The 23,375-nt window shown below is 35.2% G+C and overlaps 3 protein-coding genes across 4 annotated transcripts; 2 read left to right on the top strand and 1 right to left on the bottom strand.

Annotated features, from left to right (window-relative positions):
• Positions 1-4,341, top strand: LOC132118385 (DAZ-associated protein 2-like). The gene is made up of 4 exons (XM_059528202.1): positions 1-191; positions 974-1,089; positions 1,497-1,748; positions 2,913-4,341. Exons 1-4 carry the CDS (start codon positions 179-181, stop codon positions 3,039-3,041), a joined length of 510 nt encoding a protein of 169 aa, XP_059384185.1. The 5' UTR covers positions 1-178; the 3' UTR covers positions 3,042-4,341.
• Positions 4,342-12,899: 8,558 nt separating this feature from the next.
• On the bottom strand, positions 12,900-20,107 carry bin2a (bridging integrator 2a). Of its 2 annotated transcripts, XM_059528205.1 has the most exons (14): positions 19,861-20,102; positions 17,786-17,940; positions 17,061-17,141; positions 16,926-16,980; positions 16,722-16,816; positions 15,931-16,026; positions 15,718-15,825; positions 15,470-15,555; positions 15,317-15,392; positions 15,127-15,209; positions 14,928-15,032; positions 14,177-14,648; positions 13,374-13,452; positions 12,900-13,253 (listed from the first exon to the last, which is right to left on the bottom strand). In XM_059528205.1, exons 2-13 carry the CDS (start codon positions 17,876-17,878, stop codon positions 13,384-13,386), a joined length of 1,419 nt encoding a protein of 472 aa, XP_059384188.1. In that variant the 5' UTR covers positions 17,879-17,940; positions 19,861-20,102; the 3' UTR covers positions 12,900-13,253; positions 13,374-13,383. The 2 variants fall into 2 exon arrangements, with proteins under 2 accessions (XP_059384188.1, XP_059384187.1); XM_059528204.1 differs by having other exon boundaries at positions 15,718-16,026; positions 19,861-20,107.
• On the top strand, positions 18,746-23,142 carry si:ch211-210c8.6 (uncharacterized). The gene is made up of 6 exons (XM_059528206.1): positions 18,746-18,940; positions 20,163-20,268; positions 20,515-20,621; positions 21,006-21,178; positions 21,709-22,317; positions 22,382-23,142. The coding sequence occupies exons 1-5, from the start codon at positions 18,802-18,804 to the stop codon at positions 21,994-21,996; spliced, it is 813 nt and encodes a 270-aa protein (XP_059384189.1). The 5' UTR covers positions 18,746-18,801; the 3' UTR covers positions 21,997-22,317; positions 22,382-23,142.
• Positions 23,143-23,375: the final 233 nt, after the last annotated feature.

The following is a 23,375-nucleotide window of genomic DNA, read 5'->3' on the forward strand; positions in this document are numbered from 1 at the left end:
TGACGTAGCTCCGCCCAACACAAATATACTCAAAGCGTAGCCCGACGAAAACAAGGAAGTAACGAGTACAAAAAGACGAGGAACTTTGAGTAAACCTTATATTTATAGTCATATAAACGCAGAATTCGGTCTGTTTAAATTCTCGTCCCCTAGAATATATTATCTACAGTGAAGAACAATGAACAACAAAGGTAAATACACGATCATCTCCGCTCTTCTGCTATTTTGCTTAGCCGCTTCCTAGCAACTACCAAAGGAGTTAGCCAGCATAACTGACTTACATAACAAACGACTTCACGTACTGAACTCTTATTTATCATGTGCCAAAAACCTCTCTCATCGACGTTCTCCTGACGGACACTGTAATATTTAACGCGGTGCTGTCTTTTTAGCGGACTGGGTAATGTTTTGGATTGAAAACGGGTAAAGGGTAACTAGCTTGGCTGCTACAGTGCGGTGACGTGATCGGAAAGGTGACCTCATTAAGAAATCTCACGGCATCAATTTAATCAGTTAATTAATATAATTTAAACGTGTTTCATCAATATACTGTTTGTTATTTATTAAAGAACCGTTTGTCTTAATTTTTCTATTGTAATTTAGCTGTCAGTGCAGACTAGCCATTTTGTTTCTTGTTTGTGGCTTAATGTCATTTATTGTAACACGTTTCCACATCCAATACCAATCAATCAATACCAATTTCTGTTTTGATCAATATCACAACACCTTTTAAAAACATGTCTGGGTCACTTCAAAATTATTTTTATTCTTTTGGCAATGTTTTTTTTTTAATCCATATTTCAAGCCTGGCTACTCTTAAGGAAGGCCGCTGAATGGTTTAGTACAAAACCAAAATATTGCTGGCTACTTTACAGTAAATCAACTTAAGATTCTGTTGTGATTCATTTTAAGCCATTAACCAAACATGAATCGTTTTAACCATTTTCTTTATTTTTTTCTCCTTCTCCATCAGGTTCATATCCACAATCTGTTTACCCTCAGCAGAGCACAGCACCCGTTTATCCGCCTGCTATGCAAGTCCCTCCTCAGGTGTCTCCATATCCAGATGCCCCTCCTCCATACTCTGAGGTAACCAGTACTACTTACTTTCTCTCTGGTTATGTCAATGTAGAATATCTCATTAAAGCATTCAATTGTGTCTTTTTACAATGTCACATTTTAATCTAGTACAATATACAAAAAAACAAACAAAATACAATTTGTTTTGGAAGCACTTCAGAAGGATTTTTGAAAATGTATGTTTCATTACTCAAGAATGAATGATAAAGATTCCCGCTGAAGATTCTTTTGAGAACATTAATCATTTTTGGAAAATGCGCTTGGTGAATCATTTGTTGTAATTTAGCACCACTTAGACAGACAGATTAAATTAAATTAAAATGATAAATAATTTAAATAAATTCTTTATTTATTCCATACAAAAAAATGGTTGCAGTAATTTACGGTTTCAAATTTTGAAATGTTCCCTCTTGCAGGTTTATCAGGCCAGGTATATGGCTCCTCCCCCAGCCCCTGGACAGATGCCCCCAATGACCTCCGCTTACCATGGTACTCAGATGTACATGCCCATGCATGCTCAGACTGTGCCAATGGGGGCCATGGGCCATAGTGTCCCAATGGCATATTATCAGATGGGGCCCGTCTACCCCACTGGTTCCACCGTCATGGTGGAAGGCGGATTTGATGCTGGAGCTCGCTTTGGGCCTGGCACTAGTACTTCCATTCCTGTGAGTATTACCAATAAACATCCAGGAAGTACTATGCATTTAGCAGCCTACAGTTAAGGGAATAGTTCACCTAAAAATGGAAATTTATTGCCGAAAATTGGGTGCCGTCAGAATGAGGGTGATAAAAACACTACAATAATCCACATGAGTCCAGTCCATCAATTAACATCTTTTGAAGTGAAAAGCTGTGTTTGTAAGAAACAAATCCATCATTAAGATATTTTAACTTCTAATCTTTGCTTTCAGCTAAATACAAGTCCATAATTATTAATGCCTCCAGTGAAAAAGTTATCTTGTCTGAATCAGGAGAGAAATATGCACAGATCAAGCACAGTTTACAAGCAAAAATAGTTCTGTGGATTTTGCAGTAATAGGACAACAAGAGATGGACTTTTTCACTGGAGGAAATATTTTTATCATATTTTTGTCAGACACAATGGTTAAGCTAAAACATCTTAATGGATTTGTTTCTACAAACATGCAGCTTTTCACAAGATGTTAATTGACAGACTGTGGATCTTTTATCAATATTTTGAACTCTCATTCTGAGATGAGGTGAAATTCTAACATTCTCCAATTATTTTTCAATGAAGAAACTATCTATAAATCTTGGATGGCCTGATAGTTAAAACATTTACACCAAATTTTTATTTAAAGGAAATTATTTCCTTTAAGCAAATCCAGTGGATGTTGCAGGACGTATTCTGATTTTGATTTATTGAGATGTGGTACAAACATTTTATGTATATGTTTATTAGGTATTTTAGATGTATTTAACCATGTCATCATAATATATTAAGAAATGATTTAGGACTTTTAGATTATTTCATAATTCATAATTTAGAGAATTATGTGATATGGGGGGAAAAAAAGTGTTTTCAACAAAGTCTGCTTTCAACCTGTAAGAATTTTTTAAGAATTCTTTTAAGAAAATAGGAGGTTGCACTAAGCATGCTTACACATAAAAAAAAAGAACAACATGTCATGATGCTTCTGTGGCCTGTTTTGTCCCTTAACTCAACAGTCAGTTCACAAAACTCCTTTCAGGTTCAGTCTGTTCTGAAATATAAGTTATGAATTCACATTTTCTCTTGGCATAGATGTGCCTGAAAATGTAGCTGATGAAATATGTATTTGATTTGCATATTTGTCTTCACATTCAAGCCTCCACCTCCTGGACACCTCCCTAACGCGGCTCAGATGGCAGCCATGCAAGGTGCAAATGTGATGATGACACAACGAAAGGGCAACTTTTTTATGGGTGGCTCCAGTGGCGGTTACACCATCTGGTAACAGTGAGCACCCCCCTGGGCCTGGACCGAAGCCCTCCTTCCTTCTCCCTTGTTCCCTTTACCTGTTCTCCCACCCCTGCCTCCTTTGGGGCTGCTTGGCTAAGCCACAATACTGATTTAATCTAATGGAATGTAATATTTTAGAGCCCCTTACTCAAGGTACAATACGCCGCTGTTGAAATAATTGTGTAATATCGCAATTAAAAAATGTATAACACAATTATTGCGTATTCACAATTAAAAAGCGCATTATAATTGTAAGTTGGAACTTCTAGTGATCATATGTCATCTACCATAATTATCGGTTGGCTAATTTAGAGAGTAAACAACTTTGAAGGTGAAGACCAGGTCATTTTTACCTTTACTGACTCTTACAACTTCATTTTTACAGTACATTTTCTAGTTTTTGGTTGTCTTCTTGAGCCAGAGATCATGCCAAGAGAACTGCCAAGAGTCAGTTTGATCATCTGTGTAAAGTAGCTATGCACTTGAAACTTTCTTTTTGAATAGTATGCTTAACTATACGCCTTTCATTCATATTATTAAGGTCTTGCCAGATAGGTAAAATGCAGATTTAAGCACTCCTAATCAAAGAGAAAGATGTGTTTACAACGTCAAACAACGGCGGTGTATCGTACCTTTGGGCAATATAAATATTATCAGGTGCCAAAACTGCACCATTATTTAAAAGCAAAGGAATTTACATATGAATGAACCTAAATGCAGTAAAAGAGAAGAGAGAGAACAAGATTAACTTTCAGAAAAGTAGGACCCCCCCCTATATTTTCCCTCCAATGTCGGATACCCAGAGCTGTACATATAGCAGTTTCACTTAGTTTAGCGTGTTATGTGTGTTCCAGCTATATGTGCTTCTACACAAAACTCTTAGCGTTTTCCACAATGGTGAAGTTGTTTACAGAGGTCAGGGCTTAATCAAGAGACAACTTAATTTCAGTATTTTAAACGATTTGGCACATCAAGGATTTTCTTTTTTGTGTGTGTGTTTGTGGGGAGCTGCTTGTACCAAAGATCTGGACTAGAATGCACTAAAAGCTTTTTGCTTTTTTTGTAAGTCTTCTGTCATAGTACATCTGCACACAGATTCATACTGAAATTAATAAACATATCATACTTAGATGATGGTGATTGCTTTCCGGGCAGAGCACACCACTGCTGTGACTGCATTTTCTAGGGGCTGTGTTTTAAAAATATATAAATGTTTCCTAGTTGCATCTTGATGTTTCTGCATGTACTTTTCAGTAGTTTTGTTCTTAATAAAGACTTTTCATTGTTACATTTTTTAGGAGTACTACCGGATTAATTTATGTGCACGGTCAACCAATTCTGAAATGTTTTTGCAGATTTCTTTTGTACATATGCGTTTAAATACGAATAGCGTCAGTTATAATTGGTGCTGCATTGATGATTTTCAAAGCAGTGCGGTAGTACGTAGCAGCAAATACAATGGCTGAGAAATTGTGGTGTTTATTTGTAAATGTTTCTTAAGGGATTAAAGTTTTGCTCTCTCTCGTCTCTAAAGTGATTTAGAAAAATACCTATCTAAAAAGGAAAACCTCACAGAATGCACTGAGTTACACCAGCAGTTGTCTCCACTGCTTTCTTCTCTTCTAATTTATTTAATTGCTAAATCTTCATTTCTACTCCCAACAGTGATAGAATGGTCTTTAAAAGCAGCTGTTTCCTCTTCGACACTACATGCTTGGTTCTGCAGCAGTTATCAATTTTAGATGTGACTGTAAATCTAAAATGCTGCTTATTTTGCTAGATATCACAGAGGTGAAATGCTTATAAATGCTTACTTAGGTTTATTCTCCGTACATTCACTGCTACCAAATTATTTTTGGTCACTATACCATATATATTTTCTGATTGAATTTTTAAATATAGGAAATTTTATGCTAGCTTGGCAAATGGGGCTCATTTTTAGGCTTTACATGTATAAGGTGCATCACTGGGTATCCGACACTACAATACCGTTCTAAAGGTTTTGCCCATTTGAATAAAAAAAGACCATTCAGGTAGATTTTCTCTCTGCAAATAAAGGAAAGAAATGTTTCTGATGTAAAAACAAAAATAAAAACATGCCAAGTATGCTGGCATTGCCTTAGCACCATTTCTATAATTTTCTGTTACGTAGTCTTCTGACCTGGTAGTTTCCTAAATGGACTTTATGCCATTCCTTATTTAATCCCATTTCATTTATTCTTACTTTGCTATAAAAATAACAGAAGGCAAAAAAACATGAGGGCAAAGCCTTCAGAACTCAATATCCATTTCTACTTAGCACAGCATTTTATCATGGCATGTGGCACCTTGTGTTTGTGTATGCAATGTAGCAGATACACTGCTTATCTTGAGCCTCAAAACCATGACAGTCATGGATGGTATATGTCTATGTGGGCACTACAGTTCAGGGAACCCTTTTGATTTATATATATATATATATATATATATATAGATTGTGAAGGGTTAGAATGGATGCACACTGCAGCATCAAGGAACCGAGGTCCTTCTTAGTTTGCTACATGACAAAATGGTCTCCAATGAAAATGTGGTGCACTTAACTTTTTTTATACTAAACCTTAAGTATAAAACAAAATTTAGAATAAAAACTATTTTGAATTTTGACATCTGTGTTGTAATATGTCTTTCAATGTTTCATGTTTATATTTTTGTCTGCTGAGTTGTATATTTGGAGGTTTATCTCAAGGTTATTATAAATATTGGTCAAAAGTCACCCATTCACATTCAATGCAATGACTCTAGATCTTAGAGAGGATACGTTATATTTTTGGAAGTTAAATATCTTGCAATATACAATTTTTGCACTGACAAAACTATTAGCACAGAATTCATTTCATTTGGTTTTACTAGCGATTTTAAATTAGCTAGACACTTGTTTTTGACATTGTATTATAATCAATATCTGCAGTATCATATTGATAGCACAATTTTAAAAAATATTACACCGAATACGATATATAAATTACATTCATTTTCATAACAAGTAACATATGATTGTAACCCTGCACAAAAAATATCAAGTATCATTTATGCATCTGATATTATGATCAGCATGTGTTTGTTTTACAAATAATGACAGAGGTATTATATTTGGCACTGTTACATCATGCCTGTGTAACAAAAATACATTTTGAATTATAAAAAAATAAATAAAAAAAGTAAAATACATGCAAATGTTTTACAAGGCACTCGGTAACAGTTGACCCACCAACTATCCATAATCTAAGAGTTCCGCCAATAAAAAAAAAAATAGTAATAAAAAGCCATAAAAAAAGGTTTAGGGGAAAGGCAGATTGAAAAGCCTCGAATTAACACTATATTGACTTATGACCAAATAAAATCAAATTTATACAGTGCCTCCAATGTTTGCAGTTTGAGTAAGGTGCAGTACCACTTATGCTACCTGAACGCTAGTAATAGCTGATAAAAAATTCCATAATTACTGATAAATAATTTGTTGATAACTAAGTCTTGTAATTTCTGCCGGATGCAGTGAGTTTAGAGTTTGTTTTTTTGAGTGAACTATAAACTGTATACAAAGGTATAAGAATTTGACAACAAAAAAAATAATCGTCTCAGTAACTTTACCATACGGAAACTGATGGTGAGCTTATTAACCTCATGAATAAACAACTTTTTACTTCTACTCGACCTGTATCCCTTCAACTAAACATTCTTTCATACAGCACAGACTAGTGGTTTATGTCCCATATGTCTTGCACATATACCGCTCTACACAGACTATTCAGATGTCTTCAGAAGTCCATGCGTATTGATCATCATGGGTTAAATCCCTCTGATGCTAAGCAGTTCAGATGAAGTATTCCTTCTTGTTTTCAGTAACGGTGTCATTGTAGACCTGGTCAGGGTCCACTCCAGGAGCAGGCTCACCTGCGGTTCTGTAAACACCCTTACTGTGACACAGGTATCTGTACAGCAGGATCCCACAGACAACAAGAGTCAGCAGGATCAGGGCAATTACCACTAAAAGAGAAAAGAAAAATCAGCCAGAAATATGCAATAAATCAAATATATAATATAATATAAACTATGATTTACACAATCCAACCTGACCGATAATGCCAAAACAAGTCAGAATAAAAATCAGCAAAATAAACTGAATTATTGTTATATAATAGACGAAAACAAAGTTTTTACCTTTTTAGAGGAAATTAATGTTAATTCAACAAGCATGCAATAAATTGATCAAAAGTAACAGTAAAGTCATCAAATGTTATTTTTATTTCAAATAATGCTGTTTTTTCGGAACTTTCTTTTTATATATTAATAAAAAAAATTCAGCAAAATCAGCATATTAATTATTTCTGAAGGATTATGTGACACTGAAGACTGGAGTAATGGGTGTTGAATATTCAGCTTTGTAATGACAAAAATAAATTACTTTTTAAAAATATATATTAAAATAGAAAACAGTTATTTTAATAATAATGGTAACAATATTTCACAATATTACTGGTTTAACTGTATTTCTGATCAAATGAATGCAGCCTTGGTAAGCATAAGAAACATCTTTCAAAAGAAAATCTTACATTACTAATATATAAAATTGATCACAAACCCAAATCTGGATGCAATCAGGAAGTTGTACATGATGAATGACCCAAACTAGAGCCAAAGGCTTGAAGCTGGAGTCAGGTGGCAAACCTCTAATATGTAACATTATCATGACACCTGCTGGCAAACACTGTGTATACTGTATGTTCCTTTACAATCCTCAAAGAGCTTTCTAGGATTTTCCGACACAATATATAATTCCTAGTCATTAGTGTAATACACTAGACGTCAATTACCTCCAATGACAGTCGTGTCTGTTTCTGGAGGAGCTGCAGTTGTTGATGCAACATCTATACAGGAGGAAAAAAAACAACACTGAAGATGACACACAAAACCTGTATGTCAACATTACATGAACCAAATGTGGAATTACAACCATTTCCAACTAGAGGAACTGCTCAGCATTGTTGAAGAGTAATTAGATTAAGAGAAATGCAACATGGCAAGGTGTTAAAGGGATAGTTCACCCATGAAAATTATGTCATTAATAACTCATCCTCATGTTGTTCCAAATCAGTAAGACCTCCATTTATCTTTGGAACACAGTTTAAGATATTTTAGATTTAGTCCGAGAGCTCTCAGTGCCTCCATTGAAGCTGTGTGTACGGTATACTGTCCATGTCCAGAAAGGTAAGAAAAACATCATCAAAGTAGTCCATGTGACATCAGAGGATCAGTTAGAATTTTTTGAAACATCGAAAATACATTTTGGTCCAAAAATAGCAAAAACTACGACTTTATTCAGCATTGTCTTCTCTTCCGTGTCTGTTGTAAGACAGTTCAAAACAAAGCAGTTTATCATATCCGGTTCGCGAACGAATCAATCGATGTAACCGGATCTTTTTGAAACAGTTCACCAAATCGAACTGAATCATTTTAAACGGTTCGCGTCTCCAACGTCTTGAACTCAGAGGAAGTGTCAGCCACATTAAAAAAGTTAACAGCTTAAGTCATTTGCGGATGAATGCGTATTGGAGACGCAAACCGTTTAAAACGATTCAGTTCGATTTGGTGAACTGTTTCAAAAAGATCCGGTTACATCGAATGATTCGTTCGTGAACCGGATATGACAAACTGCTTTGTTTTGAACTGTCTTACAACAGACACGGAAGAGAAGACAATGCTGAATAAAGTCGTAGTTTTTGCTATTTTTGGACCAAAATGTATTTTCGATGCTTTAAAAAATTCTAACCGACCCTCTGATGTCACATGGACTACTTTGATGATGTTTTTCTTACCTTTCTGGACATGGACAGTATACCATACACAAAGCTTCAATGGAGGGACTGAGAGCTCTCGGACTAAATCTAAAATATCTTAAACTGTGTTCCAAAAATAAACGGAGGTCTTACGGGTTTGGAACAACATGAGTGTAAGTTATTAATGACATAATTTAGTAAATTGGGCGAACTAACCCTTTAAGCATCGCCTCCAATGAAACATTTCTAGACCCAAATGAGGTCAGATTAGACTAGTGTACAAGTATTAAGTAAAATAAATAGTGCTAGTGCCAAGTTTTTGTTAAACCAGCCTTTTACACTGTTCAGATTCATTGTTCGATATGAGTGACACACCCAAAGCCTGTGAGGGAAACCTTTAATGCTCTTCAAGCAGTTTGCTTTTTATATTAGAAGACAAAGTGCAGAACTTACCAGTAGGTGCTATGCTAGTCATGGTGAAATTCATATTTGTATTGAAACGGACACCTATATGAAGGAAAATAAACAGTGTTGACATGTTTCAACATGAAAATTATAGTTCCAACTGTTACTTTTTACAAATATGTGCTTTCTGTAACAGACGATGACTTAAGTAAACATCCGTTTAAGCATTAACTAAAAGTGGACAAACATCACTGGGATGTGAGACAGATGTACTGCATCACTCAACCTGTACACTTTATGTCCCATTGAGGCCTACTGGTGTTGTTTGAAGAGAGGGTCATTTATATGTGGGTGGAGGAATAGGAAATTGTGTATTAAATGTTCAGGGACTTAAATATTATGACTTTTTGAAAGAGAAGTACTTTTCAAAGACTCATGTAAACCTGCCTTTTAAAAAAAGTCTACAGCTATACATCATAAGGTCATGCTATAATAAGGGTGCTTCTTTTAGTTTGATGTGGTTATTTTTTTTAAACACTGATACATTGCATAATTATAAATTGTACAATATTAATTGCACATAATTGCTGTTTCAAGCTAAATTAAAGGTATGGTTCACTCTCCTGAGAGTTTGCTCACCCTCAGGCCATCCAAGTTTTTTTGACGTAAAAAACATCTTGATGAATTAGTTTCTTACAAACAAGCAGTCTTTTGATTTACAAGACTTTAATTGGAGTCTTGTGGATTACTTGTGGATTATGGTGACGTTTTTATCAGCTGTTTGGACTCTCATTCTGACGGCACCCATTAACTGCAACAACCCCATCAACAACTTGGATGGCCTGGGGCCTGTTTCAATAAGGAGGTTCAACAAACTCAGATTTAAAACTTGAACTTTGAGTTGACTTAGTCTGAGATGGGAAACTCAAAAGAGTTTTCGGGTTCAGAACAGCTGAATTGTGGAAGTTCAGTTGACTCTGAGTTTAGCTCACAAACCAAGACTAAGAAAAGCCATGATCAATGGAGCTCCGATATTACGAATCACCTTGGCAACAGCTCCCACCAAAAAGACGCCTGCATACTTCTCAATAACTTCTCAAAAAAAGTTTAATTCTTATCACTATTATAATATCACAGGTGAAAATTGGCAGAACAGTAGGTTATTGAACTAATAGTCTATTAATTTTCATGGTATCTCACAGGCACTTATATATATATTTATATTTATATTATATATATATATATATATAAGTGCATATTTCTTATTTTACAAATGATCTGCCAATAAGAAAAATACGGCAGCGGCTATTTACACTTAATGGAATTAACATACTTTCTTAGCGATAGATCCTATTTACAGTAGGCTAAGTGCAAAAAGCTCTATATGCTGTTTACATTTAGTGAAAATCGTGATATATTCTAATTACCATGTATAAGTAGCAGTTCTTTGCAATAGGCTAAGTGTTATAATCATTTGATGCTATTTATATACTTTATACTGGCAGATACATAGGACTTAGTTACACCTCAGTATTGTTGTACATTAACAGGATGCAATAATAACAGATTGTAAATGATTACATTTATAAATACTTTTATAATGTTAAACACTCGTTAGGCACTTTACTTCCACATTTAGAAAATTTTCTTCATTTTTATTGAAAAAAAACAACAACATTCTAATGTGATATGTGATGGGAAAAGTGAGAAGAACGAGCTAGTTCTCTGTGCCCAACGCGTTACTGCCTACATCCCTGATGCTTTATATTTACTTTAAAAATGTTCTTCAAATTCATTATACTACAAAATTCATAGTAAAAAAAGAATGTAATGCTGATTTGGGCTTATTATGCAAAATCAGAGTAATGTGTTTGACAAGCGTACAACAACAACAAAAAAAAAACACTTGGAAATCCACTTGAAAGGATGACAATGTCATTATGACAAACTATTGTATTTATTGAATTACTATTACAATTCATGGGGACACAACTTTAAATATTTTTAATAATACATCAATTTAAATCTTAAAATATATAAAGATATCATTATTATATAATTACGTCTATATATAATAGGATAAAATGCTAGTGTTAAAGAAGAAGTCAGTGTGAAGTTCACACAAGGGTGGAGACCAGTCAGATAAGGCATGATTAAAGGGAGAAAATTTTCTTTTCTTTTTTTATGCTGTGTTAAGGGGAATAATGTCAATATTAATATACATTAAATGTTTGCATTAGCTTTTCATTTTTTAACTATATTTACCCACTTGAATATAATGTACACAAACGCACCCGTTTTGTCTGTTGACCCTTAAAGTTAAAAATAAAATGCTGCGGGAGCAGTCACAAGTCTCACTTCCTAAATTGAATCCATTTTCCTTTTTACAAATCTCGTAGGGTTAAAACACAAAGCTCATTTTTAACCGGTTCTCATTGTGATGTACACAAAGACAGAGGTGCGAACCGGCGAGATGGTTTGTTTGTTTGTTTGTAGTAGAGACCATCTAAAACTGTAATCCTCACGATTCTGTTTATTTGATTTGATCGACAGTAGTCGGAAATCCCCTCTCACACGGTGAACGATCACTTTAAAGAGCTGTAAAACTCATCTTCAGCTGTTTAGCCATTTGAAACCGTCAGATCTAACGTTACTTCCAGCCCAACAGGAACAAAAAAAACTTACCTGCTTGAGTGTCAAAATCGCGGATAAACTACTTTAAGTTGAAGATTCAGATAACTTTTATCAAAGTTACACTTTAGCCCGAGAAATCATGGAAAGTAAGCAGCGTTCAAGGCAAGCCAACGCAGAACGGTATGAATCCACCACAAGCTCATCCACAAAACTGTGTGAGTGCGTGATGTCCGATTTGTAAAGGAATCGTTTACTTGATTTGAATCTTTTAAGTGAATCATTTGAACGAACTGGTTCACAATTTCAACCTGAACGATCCGTTCACGAATAGGACTGAATGTTTTCGAGTCAAAAACCCTAAAAGTAGGTTTACAGCTTGAATGTATGACAGTTTTATCAACGCACGTATTATAGCTTACATACAGAGTTCCTTAATGTAAAATAACTGTAATTGTTTTCATTTATTTGTACTATTTTATTAAAACGTACATTTTGTGACTAAATAAGTAGCCTACCTGTTTAGGCCTAATCTAGCCTAAATACAAAAAAAGTTTAATTATTAATTGATTTTATGTTTTTATGACCAATATCATAGCTGCAACAAACTAAACTGGTGCACATAAAATATAAATTCAATAAAACGTAATAGAAAGAAAAAAAAACTAATAAACTACATTTGCTTTTATCAGGACGTTTCATTGCGTCCAGGTGACGTATTTGCGTCATGACGCAAATAATCATTTAATCTTTCTTTGGAACAAAGAACAGTTCGAAAGAGTCGATTCTCTGAAACGAGTGACTTCCCTTTGCGGAGTGTAGGCGCGTTCACGAGCGTTTCTTCCTGCCCGCTCGCTCCCACGAAGAATCAAACAATGGTCGAAAAAAAGCAAAAATCAAAATCAAAAAGCATGCTAGACTAACCTCTAAAAAAAGAAATGTGATTTGGATCATTAGTTTAATTGCTTAAGTGCGTGACGGAACAAAAACAATAAGCAACTGAGTGACAATTTTTATTAATTTATTTAATGATGGATGATTGTCAAGTAGCTTACGTTATAAACATTTGTTCCTTTAATCAATTAGATACATGCATGTCACATAGGCTATTGAGTTATGTATCTAAAAACATTAAAATCCTTAAGGAAGACCACCACATAAAGTAGGATAAAAGACAGTCCATGAAAGTGATTATTTTCTAAAAGAAGCTGTTCTTGAATTATAACTCAAAATTTAAATATTTATCTGAAAAGACATATCTCAAAAGATCAAGGATGAAAAAAAATAGGAGTACAGCATTTTACATCCTCTTACATCCTAGGTCCGATTCCGTATTGCCAATATTCAGTGTGCCTTCTCTGTAAACAGATATGAAATTTAAATAAGAAACGCATTAAGCCATTTGCTCATAGTGGATGAAATGAAACACATCAGCACAACATGAGTGTGAGCTGGAAGTGCTCTCAAATTATGCTGACCTTTTGTCTGCTATTTAGGGGTCTCTGTTGTAGCTCCCTCCTTCACCTCTCCTGACGGATGGTCACTCTTGGTAAGAGCCTTGAAACAGGTCAAACAAAAATGACACCTTGTTCTGATTTATATTTAGGTTTCTTTAAGAATGAACATAATGGTTATTTTCAGAATGAAATACAACACTAAAGTATACTGTATACTATCTAATATGTTTTTCAAACCGTACATAAAAGTAGGAATTATGGAAGGAATTATTTGGAATTGTTAAATGCATGGCTATAAATACATGTGGACTGCACATGAAAAGTTATTAATAATAATCTCAAATAAATTATGTTTTTTTTTACTTTCTATTCATCAAAGAATGCTAAAACAATAAAATAATGAAATACTGTTTCTACACAAATATTAAGCAGTACAAACGATTTCAACATTGATTATAATAAGAAATTTTTCTTAAACACCAAATCAGCATATTATAATAATGTCCGAAGGATCATGTGACACTGAAGACTGGATAAATGATGCTGAAAATTCAGCTTTACATCACGTGAATAAATTAGATTTTAAAATATATGAAATGTATATGCTAGTGTTTTTACTGTTTTTTCATCAAATAAATGCAACCTTGTTGCGTATAGAACACTAAAAAACATTTAAAAAAAATCATAATTATTCCAAACTTTAAAGTGTAATAACAAACAGTAGTGAATGTTTTTAAAAAAAGTCTCTCTTTCTCTCTCTCTCTCTCTCTCTATAATATGCACTTATGTATTTTATAATGTGTTTACACCTTTACAGAACTCACATTGTTTGAAGCATCAGCTTGTTGCACATCTGATTTATTGTCATGAGCTATTCCATTCTCCACACCTGAAGGCCCATCACTCCTTGCCTTCTCAGGTGGTTTTTGATCTTCGATCTTGGAGCTTTCAGCGATATCTGAGTTTGGTTTCAGTTCTCTCTCACCACTGTCCTCCTCGGAAGACTCCTCCTCGTTTGACGTCTCTTGATCTGAGGCTTGCGAGGACTCCTCCTTTTTGGCTTTCTTTTCTTCCTCCACTGATTTATCTTCAGAGTAGCTGGTGTTATCCAGTCGTGCCTCATGGGGCGAGGTACCTTCCTCTGTAGGATAATCTAATCTTGCAGGGCTGCCTTTTGCATCCTTGGCACCAAATACGTTCTCATAAAGGGGTTGAGGGCTGGTGGGGCTTGTCTGCTTAGGGCTATATGACCCATATGTTGGTCTGTCAGACCTAAAACTGGATGAGTTGTCTTTCCTGTAACAGAAAGTGTGCAGAGAAATATGTTTGAAGAAATATCCTAACAAAGATACCACATTATTCTTATATGGGCCATAACTGACTGTATTTAATAAATAAAAATACAACCACTAGTAAACAAGCACTTTTGAATTTTAAAGTAAATCATTGCTTGAACCATAAATGACAACACTTTTTTATGTCTTTATATTATTAATCATGCACATTCACCAGCAGATGGCGTTAGTTCTTTTAAATCTACAAGGCATCCAGAGAAACTGAAATTATGCTTTTTACCTGAGAGATCCCCTGGGGTTGTAACTCATGTGGAAATCATAAAAGCTTTTAAGTGATCTTGGGGACAACGTGTCTCTAAATGACCTTCTCTTCAAGGAACCAGCACTTAAAAGGAAAACAAAAAGAGTAATGTGGTAAAATAAAGTATTATGCTACTGATATTTAAATATATAGACTTAGAGACTATAAAGCCTTATACCAGTTGACGTTCTTCATGACAAAGCTCTTGTCTGGATGCTGGGTGCTCAGCTCTTTCATTACAGTCTGTAGAACCTCATTGTTCTTGAGGCCAAAACAGAAAGAAAAAAAATCTCAGGTAGTTGCAGAACACAAGCAATCACTTTTGTTTCCGTCTGATCCGAGTATTTTATTTGAAATCATTTGTTTACATTGGTAAGTTCCTTGTAGAAGATGTCTCTGAGGTTGCAGATGGCTTGGAAGACTGTGACATAGCATCCAATGCGACTACAGAATGCAGAACAAACAGAAATTAGGGTAATGGACATTAAGATTTAAACCAGATCTACTATAAAAATAATAACCTGTCAAACAGAAGAGGCAGTTCCATCTTCAGCTCCCTGTTCATGTCCTCAAAAATGACCTTTGCTGCATTCATCTCATCCTCTGCCTATAAAAACAAAGTCCTATACATTTGGTCTTCATTAAATCTGAATCATGCCTATATGTTGCTAGTAATGTCATGTTTGGCAGAAAAGAACATGTGACTTATCAGTAAGCCTATGAACAAACTTACTGAGTGAGTGTTTCTCTATGTCAGGCAGAATAATACCTTTCCAATTTTGACATCATCCTTCTTTTTGGCATTCTGCAGCCCTGTCAGGTGATGGCGAGCAGAGTCATAGTCTACGAGTTTCCTGTTTCGCTTGGCCACCTTTTCCTGAATCACAAAGGAAAATGGTTTACAAACTGCATGTAAAAATGATTGAAAGCTTTGTTTTGAAAGCAAGGTGCATTTGCCAGTATGTGAGGCGGCCGTCGTTACCCTGACATCTGGAAACTGGATCATGTAAGACTCCATTGTGATTAATGCCTGATTACGCAGCTTGTCCTCATAATCGTTCCACAGATGCTCTTCTCCCTTTGGAACACAGAGAGCCACATTTGTATTAATATAGGTAATTATAGTGTGTGTGTGTGTGTGTTTGTTTATGCTACATTGTTGGGACCAAATGTCCCCACAAGGATAGTAAAACCTGAAATTTCTGACATTGTGGGGACTATTTTTGTAATTAATAGTAAATGTTTTCTGTAAGGGGTAGGTTTAGGGGTAGGGTTGGGTTTAGTGATAGACTCAAAATATCAGTATAAAAGTAATATAAGTCTATGGAAAGTCCCCACAATTTACAGAAACAAGTGATCAGGACCCCGACGCGAAGCAGATGTAACATTTATTATTATTTTTTACCAGTTGTTATCTCGGAATGTCGCGATTAACCAATCAGAATCAAGTATTCCACAGAGCCCTGTAATATATATAAAATATCTACTGACAAATGCACAATGAACATATACTTTGTGTGTGAAATTTTGCTGATGTCCACGCATTTGGATTTTAAAATATCTTTCATCAAAGTCTGTTCTAGACTCTAAAGTCTTTAAAATAGGCCCAAAGTACTTTTATCATTAAAAAAAGTCTGTTAAGATATTTACAAATGTTTTACACATATTGTGTTGTGTTTTAGGGTTAAATGAAATGTAAACGGATAATGTCCTGGCATAACATTACCTTTTCTGTTTTTTCTATGTATTCTTGCAGTGGGTTCTGAGACTAACCTCCACAACTGCCCGAATATCCTCTGCGCCGTCCCACTTATCATCGTAGGCATCAAACAAGGACTGAAACAGTCGACCTGAGGCATCCCTCATTACTGATAAACATTCAAGAAAAATAATAAGGCATGTCGTTAATCCTGTTCATAAGAAGCTGATCTCCTATATGAGTCTGATAAAAGAGTAAAAAGTAGTAAAAGAGTCAACCTGTGACAGCGTTGAGGTACGCTTTAACGTCCTTGTATATTTTATATCCATCACTCTGCAAAGGAGATCACAAAGACGTATTAGGCAATCTTTTGACCTTCAAAACAGTTACTTTGTTTACCACAGCAGATGTACCTGCTGGCGTTGGAGGTCCATCACACGCTGCTCAAAGTGCTCATCTTTGGTCTCCTCAGATTTGCCAAGCCTCTGCAACACCTGCAAAGGCATTACATATTAAATACCTGACAGCCACAACAAGGGGATTCTCAAACTATACTGACAGCACTGCAAATGAATGTTCCACCTGAACCTTAAAATATTGATAAGTGAACACTGGCAAAGAAAAAGCTTCCTTACTATTCAGCTGACTTCTCCAATAGACAGTTTGAGATTACAAGATATGAAGGGCTTAAACCAGGGGTGTCAAGCCCTGTTCCTGGAGATCTTCAGATCTACCTGCAGAGTCCAGCTCTAACCCTGCCCTAAACATACTTACAGTGCTCCTGGTTCAGTTGTGTTTGATCAGGGTTGGAGCTGAAGTTTCCAGGAACAGGACTGGACATCCCTGGTTTAAACCGTCTCAGTAGGTGAAGATAGAAAAGTAAATGGTGACTTAGTAAGCCTTGGTATTTAAATAAAATACAATAACGGAGTCTGTTAAGCAGAGGAGGAAGCTGCTTGTTTACATTGGCTCTTGTTAATGGAGTAGATAAAGCAACTTGTGCCAGCTACTCCCATGTCATGTGACTTGGATTGATCAGTGGATGAAAATAACACTAGTTTCTGTGCTCTCAAACAGGAAACCTTGGGAAATCTCATTGGTGCTCTTGACATTGTGTTTTATGATTCTAGCCATGTACCTTCTCCTGTGCTCTGTTCAATTGTTTCTGCACCCGTTTAGCTAGAACATTGGCCCCTCCTTTCGAGCTGATGCTGGCCTTGCTCTCTGCCATGTTCTCCACTTGTTTTCTTCTCAAATAATATTTTGTTAGACCCTCAAATTACTTGGCCAGCCCTGGAAAGTAAAAGGACATTTTTAGAGCAAACGACAGTGGACTTGGTGTCTTTACATATGTCTGTATTCTGTCCAAACACACCTTCTTCCATAAGTCATAAAGTTCTTATCTTTCCAGGTCATGACCTGAGCACTGTGGCCGCCCCTGAGACATATTTTAGGCTTGTGGAGAACGTTGAAATTATATTATTTTAGGTGTATATAAAAGTGCACTGTTCATCCATTTTTCAAACCATTTATCCTATAGTCAAAGTGTTGCTAGAGTCATATTATATTATATTATATTATATTATATTATATTATATTATATTATATTATATTATATTATATTATATTATATTATATTATATTATATTATGAAGCAACACTGAACTGAATTGAGCTTAATAATGACAATATTGCTGCTCTTCAGCTGAAGTTGAAAAATATTTATGAATTTTGCAACATTAACACTATTAATAACTATTTATTTCTGAGAAGCTGCTTTCAAACAATATATATTGAACGAAAGTGCTATATAAATAAATGTATTGTAAGAAATAGAAGCTGAACTTTGCACCTGTTCTCTATTCTTCTATTCTATCACATAGCTAATGAATATTCTGTTCCATTTCCCTTTGCTTTTCTATTCTATTATGAATCAAAAAAGTAGAAGTAAAATTTTGCATTTGTTCTATTATTTTATTTTCTATTATGAGTCACATATGCTTTTTCTTTTCTCTATAAGCAGACATAAAAAGCGTTACACAGATTTCCAAACTACATTTCCCATAAGCCAAAGATTGGCCACGCCTCTTCCTCACAAATGTGAATATTATGAACTTTGCTCTGCTTTTTTTTGACTGAACTCTGGTGTATAACATGCTGCTTCTTCAGGACCTGCTGGACATGATCATGGGAAGCACGTTGGCCAAGTGTGCAGTCACCGACCTGTCCATTCAGTGGCTCGGCTGGGCACTAGCGTCTGCTTTCAAAACGGAAAAGTTTTACGACTTGGCAGGTAAATGATTTATCCAAATGCGTTGTCACGCGATATTGATAAAGTAATATTTGTATGTATCTTTCGTCGTATTTGTAATGTTTATGCAGTATGCACACATAAAAATTATATTTCAACTCATGCAACTCTTTTTTTTTTACGTTAAAAATATGTTGTTATCAAATTGAATTACGAGTCGGTGGTTATCTAAACTACGATAACTTGTTGTGAAACCACCATAAAAATGTCTCCACCCACAAGGCGTTATCCTAAACGTTTATTGAAATATATTTCGAAAGCCCGCCCTCTCAACCAAACAGATCAATTTATCTACAGAGTAGCCTTAGTATAATTGGCCAAACTTTGGAGACGTCACTGTCAATCCTGCAGATAGAGGCGGGATTTGTCAGAAAAGTGGTGTTAAAAAAGAACAACTGTAAAACTCGGGTATGATCTTAGATCAGATTTGCAAAAGCCTCGAAGTCAGTGCAAGGTAATTTATTTGTAAAGAACCATTTAAAACAACAGTTAGTTGACCAATGTGCAGTATACCTTAAAAAAAAAACATGCATTATGCACCTATATTATACAACACAAAGGCATTTGACCACACAACATTAAATGACAAATTATCACTAAAAAAAAAAAAAAAAAACTAAATTATATTTGAACGGAAACATAACTTATAAACAGAAACTTCTGTACAGATATTTAAAATAAATTATATCACAATTTCAAAAGTTTATGTTATACATAAAGAGTTTAACATTGATTGCATATATTAATTTTGACAGCTATATTGATTAGCAGCTTATGCATGGCATACATATATATAAAAACAGCCTGCGGACTTGAAGATATGAGAATTAACCATGAGGATTTGAGGATTATCCATGTAATTTAAAGTCTAATTTCCTACATATAAAATAACTTCTACTCACCTGTCAGCATTCCATTAGCATTCCTTGGATAACAGTGGAGTACAAATATTATCCAATCATTTCAGTCTTTCAAACCCGGGTCCCTGAACGCTGTTCCCTCTCACTTTCTCTCCGAGAAGTGTGCTCTTGAGAATCTTTGAACCTTGCTACCAACTGTCTTTGGGTTCACTGGTGAAATATTCAGTGAACACGCCTCACTTTTAAAACGGACGGATTCAGGTGACTGTTTGCTCTGCCCCTATCTGGCAGGATATTGAACGTCTTATCAGTTTCAACTACAAATTAATTTTGTTGTTTTGTAGGATCTGGTACCTTCATACTGCTGGCTCATCTGAGTCGTCAATGGGGTGGAAATGGCCACTTTAGACAGAACGTACAAACTGGACTCGTCACTGTCTGGGGTCTGAGGTAAGATAGATAGATAGATAGATAGATAGATAGATAGATAGATAGATAGATAGATAGATAGATAGATAGATAGATAGATAGATAGTAAATTGATCAGTAAATTAAAATACATGCCTATTTTTTTAATTCTTGTTGCTTTAACAGCATTAATTAAAGTGAAGTCAGTCCAGCTTCATGTTGTATTAATGTATCCATTAAGGTCTGGTTAATAAGTCAATAAGTAACAGATTGGGCCTTGTCCTGCAGGCTCGGGACATTTCTCTTTCTTAGAATCCTAAAGGAAGGACAAGACCGGAGATTTAACAAAGTCAGAGACAGCCCTGGGACATTCTTTGTGTACTGGACCATGCAAGGTATTTCAACCACTGCTATTGATTATTTGCATAGTTATGGTTAATTGATGGCTGTGGTGCGCCATTTGTGTTCAGTCTTTATACATCATTCTAAAATAGCGTCACAGCAAACAAACCTGCTATTGTATTATATTTTATATCATATATTATGAATCATATAAGTAGAAGCATATATTATTTTCTGATTATTCTATACTGTTCTATTCTGTTACATAATGATCAAACGAATGAATGAATGATGGCATTTATTTCATATCTCAAATCTGTTATATTGGAATATTCCAGTATACTACACCAAGAACAACTAGGAAAGTAACTTTATTAAACCCTGAATAAAAGGATGCCATCAAGATTAAAATAAAACTTGTTTCTCTTTTTTTCTAGCTTTGTGGGTCTTTGTTACCCTGTTGCCCACCCTAATTCTAAACAGTGAGAGAAGGGATGCGCCCCTGGGCCCACGTGACTACATTGGCTGGGGAATATGGGGGCTGGGTTTTACTACACAGGCCATTGCTGACCAGCAGAAGTGGAATTTTAGGAGTGATCCAGATAATGCTGTGAGTAATAACTTGCACTGATAATAGTAACTTGATAAGACTACTGTTAAGTCATATAACTTATATCATAAAAGAGATATTTTAACATAATAGCATGCATTTTATAAGGCCTGTGCTCTAATAGATAATCCACTGGATCAAACTGGCTGTTTTTAACCCTCTGGTTGTTCGTGACCATTTTCTAAAAAATATTTTTTGATGTTATACCTTTTTAGGAACACTAGAGAAGTGCATATTTTTTCACATGGGCTCAAAAATCTAAATTATATGTGAACTATTTTTTGGGTTTGTTTAAACATCCTAACCAGCCTGAAACAGGCACTTTCGTTTAATCTGAAGTGTTTATTTGGGGCAGGGCTATCTGTTGAGCCAATGGCAGATGGGGGAAGTGATACAGAAATTACACACTTCACCTTTAATTAAACATTTTGAATTTAGCTTCAAGAAATCCTGACCTGAGTGCTTTTTAATTTGCATATGACATTTTATTTAATGTTAAGGCATAAATCATATAAGCCTTGTATTCACAGGGAAGGTTTATTCATCATGGACTGTGGGCATACAGCAGACACCCAAACTATCTGGGGGAGATCCTGCAATGGTCGGGCCTGTTCGTATCTGCTTCCTCCGTCATGCGTGGACCTCAGTATCTCAGTGCGCTTTCTCCTCTCTTCGTCTGGTTCTTACTGAGACACGTTAGTGGGATCCCCATCCTTGAGAAACAAGCTGTGAAGAAGTGGGGCTCAGATCCTGCTTTCCAGAACTACATCAAGAACACTCCACTCCTATGGCCTTTCCCAAAATTTAAAGGAGAATGAAGCATATTTATAGAACTTGCAGTAATTGCACATTCTGACAAATAAACATGTGAAAGTGGATAGATGGGCACACTAGTGTAATAGTTTAGGGAATAGTTCAGCCAAAAATGAATGTTTGCTGAATATTTACTCATCCTCATGCCATCCAATATGTAGTGTTTACTTTTCTTCTACAGAACAGATTTGGAGAAATGTAGCATTACATCACTTGCTCACCAACTGACCATGCATTGAATGGGGGCCGTCAGAATGAGAGCCCAAACAGCTGATAAAAACATCACAATAATCCACAGCACTACTCCAGTCAATGAATTAATGCATGTGAAGCAAAAAAAAAAAAAACGGTTTATTTGTAAGAAACAATCCATTATTAAGGTGTTTTAAGTTTAAACCATTAAACTTAATATATTCTGGCTATAATCTATAATATTGCTTCCTTCAGTGAAAAAGTTCATCACTTTCTCACATCAAAATTCACCTAAATATTTGTTTAGAAATATGAACTTAAAACTGTTTTCACTTGTAAACAGTGCTTGATCTTTGCATATTTCACTCCTGATTCAGGTAAGAGGACTTTTTTCCACCGGAAAAAAGCAATATTATGGAGAGAAATCTTTTATTTTAGCCAAAATAAATGGTTTGAAGTTAAAATTAATTTATTTGTTTTATTGCAAACTCACAGCTTTTCACTTTACAATGTTAATTGATGGACTGGAGTGGAATGTGGATTATTGTAGCATTCTTATCGGTTTATTCTCATCATCTACATCTTGGCTGACTTGAGGGTGCCGAAATTTGATCCAAATTTACATTTAAGTAAATAATTCCTTTAAAAAAAAAATCTACAGAGAAGTCCCTGTTTCTGGTTATAGTTTCTTCATTATAAGAATTTCAGTACACCTAGCTACTTTGCAATCTTAACCCGCAGGGACTTTCTTCAAGAAGTCTATTAATACTTCCCTTTTTCCATTAATTCAACTACCCAGTCTCATATCTTGGCACGCTTTGTGCCTCAGTGATTTTGTATTGTATTTTAAATGTGAACATTTAAGTCTAGCCACTTCAGTCCAACTCTAAACCCCAATGCAATGTGTTAAGAAAGACAGACACAAAGGACTTGCAATAAATGAGTGTATTTTACAAACAGCACAAGTCTTACAAAATATCACATCACTCAAATTGAAAAGCAACCGAGTTGATAAATCAACTTCCATGTTTAACACAGTAAAACAATTGCCCTTTTAAAAAGATAGAGGTTTGACAGTTCAGTGCTGCACAACTAGTGTATACAGTAAAGTGTCCAATCAGTATAATCTTATGAATTGAACGAGGTACACTAGATCCTTCAAAATCAGTCAATTCTCCCAGAGGGCAGCATT

The sequence above is a fragment of the Carassius carassius genome, chromosome 37, assembly GCF_963082965.1.
Source record: "Carassius carassius chromosome 37, fCarCar2.1, whole genome shotgun sequence".
In the NCBI taxonomy this organism is placed as follows: domain Eukaryota; kingdom Metazoa; phylum Chordata; class Actinopteri; order Cypriniformes; family Cyprinidae; genus Carassius; species Carassius carassius.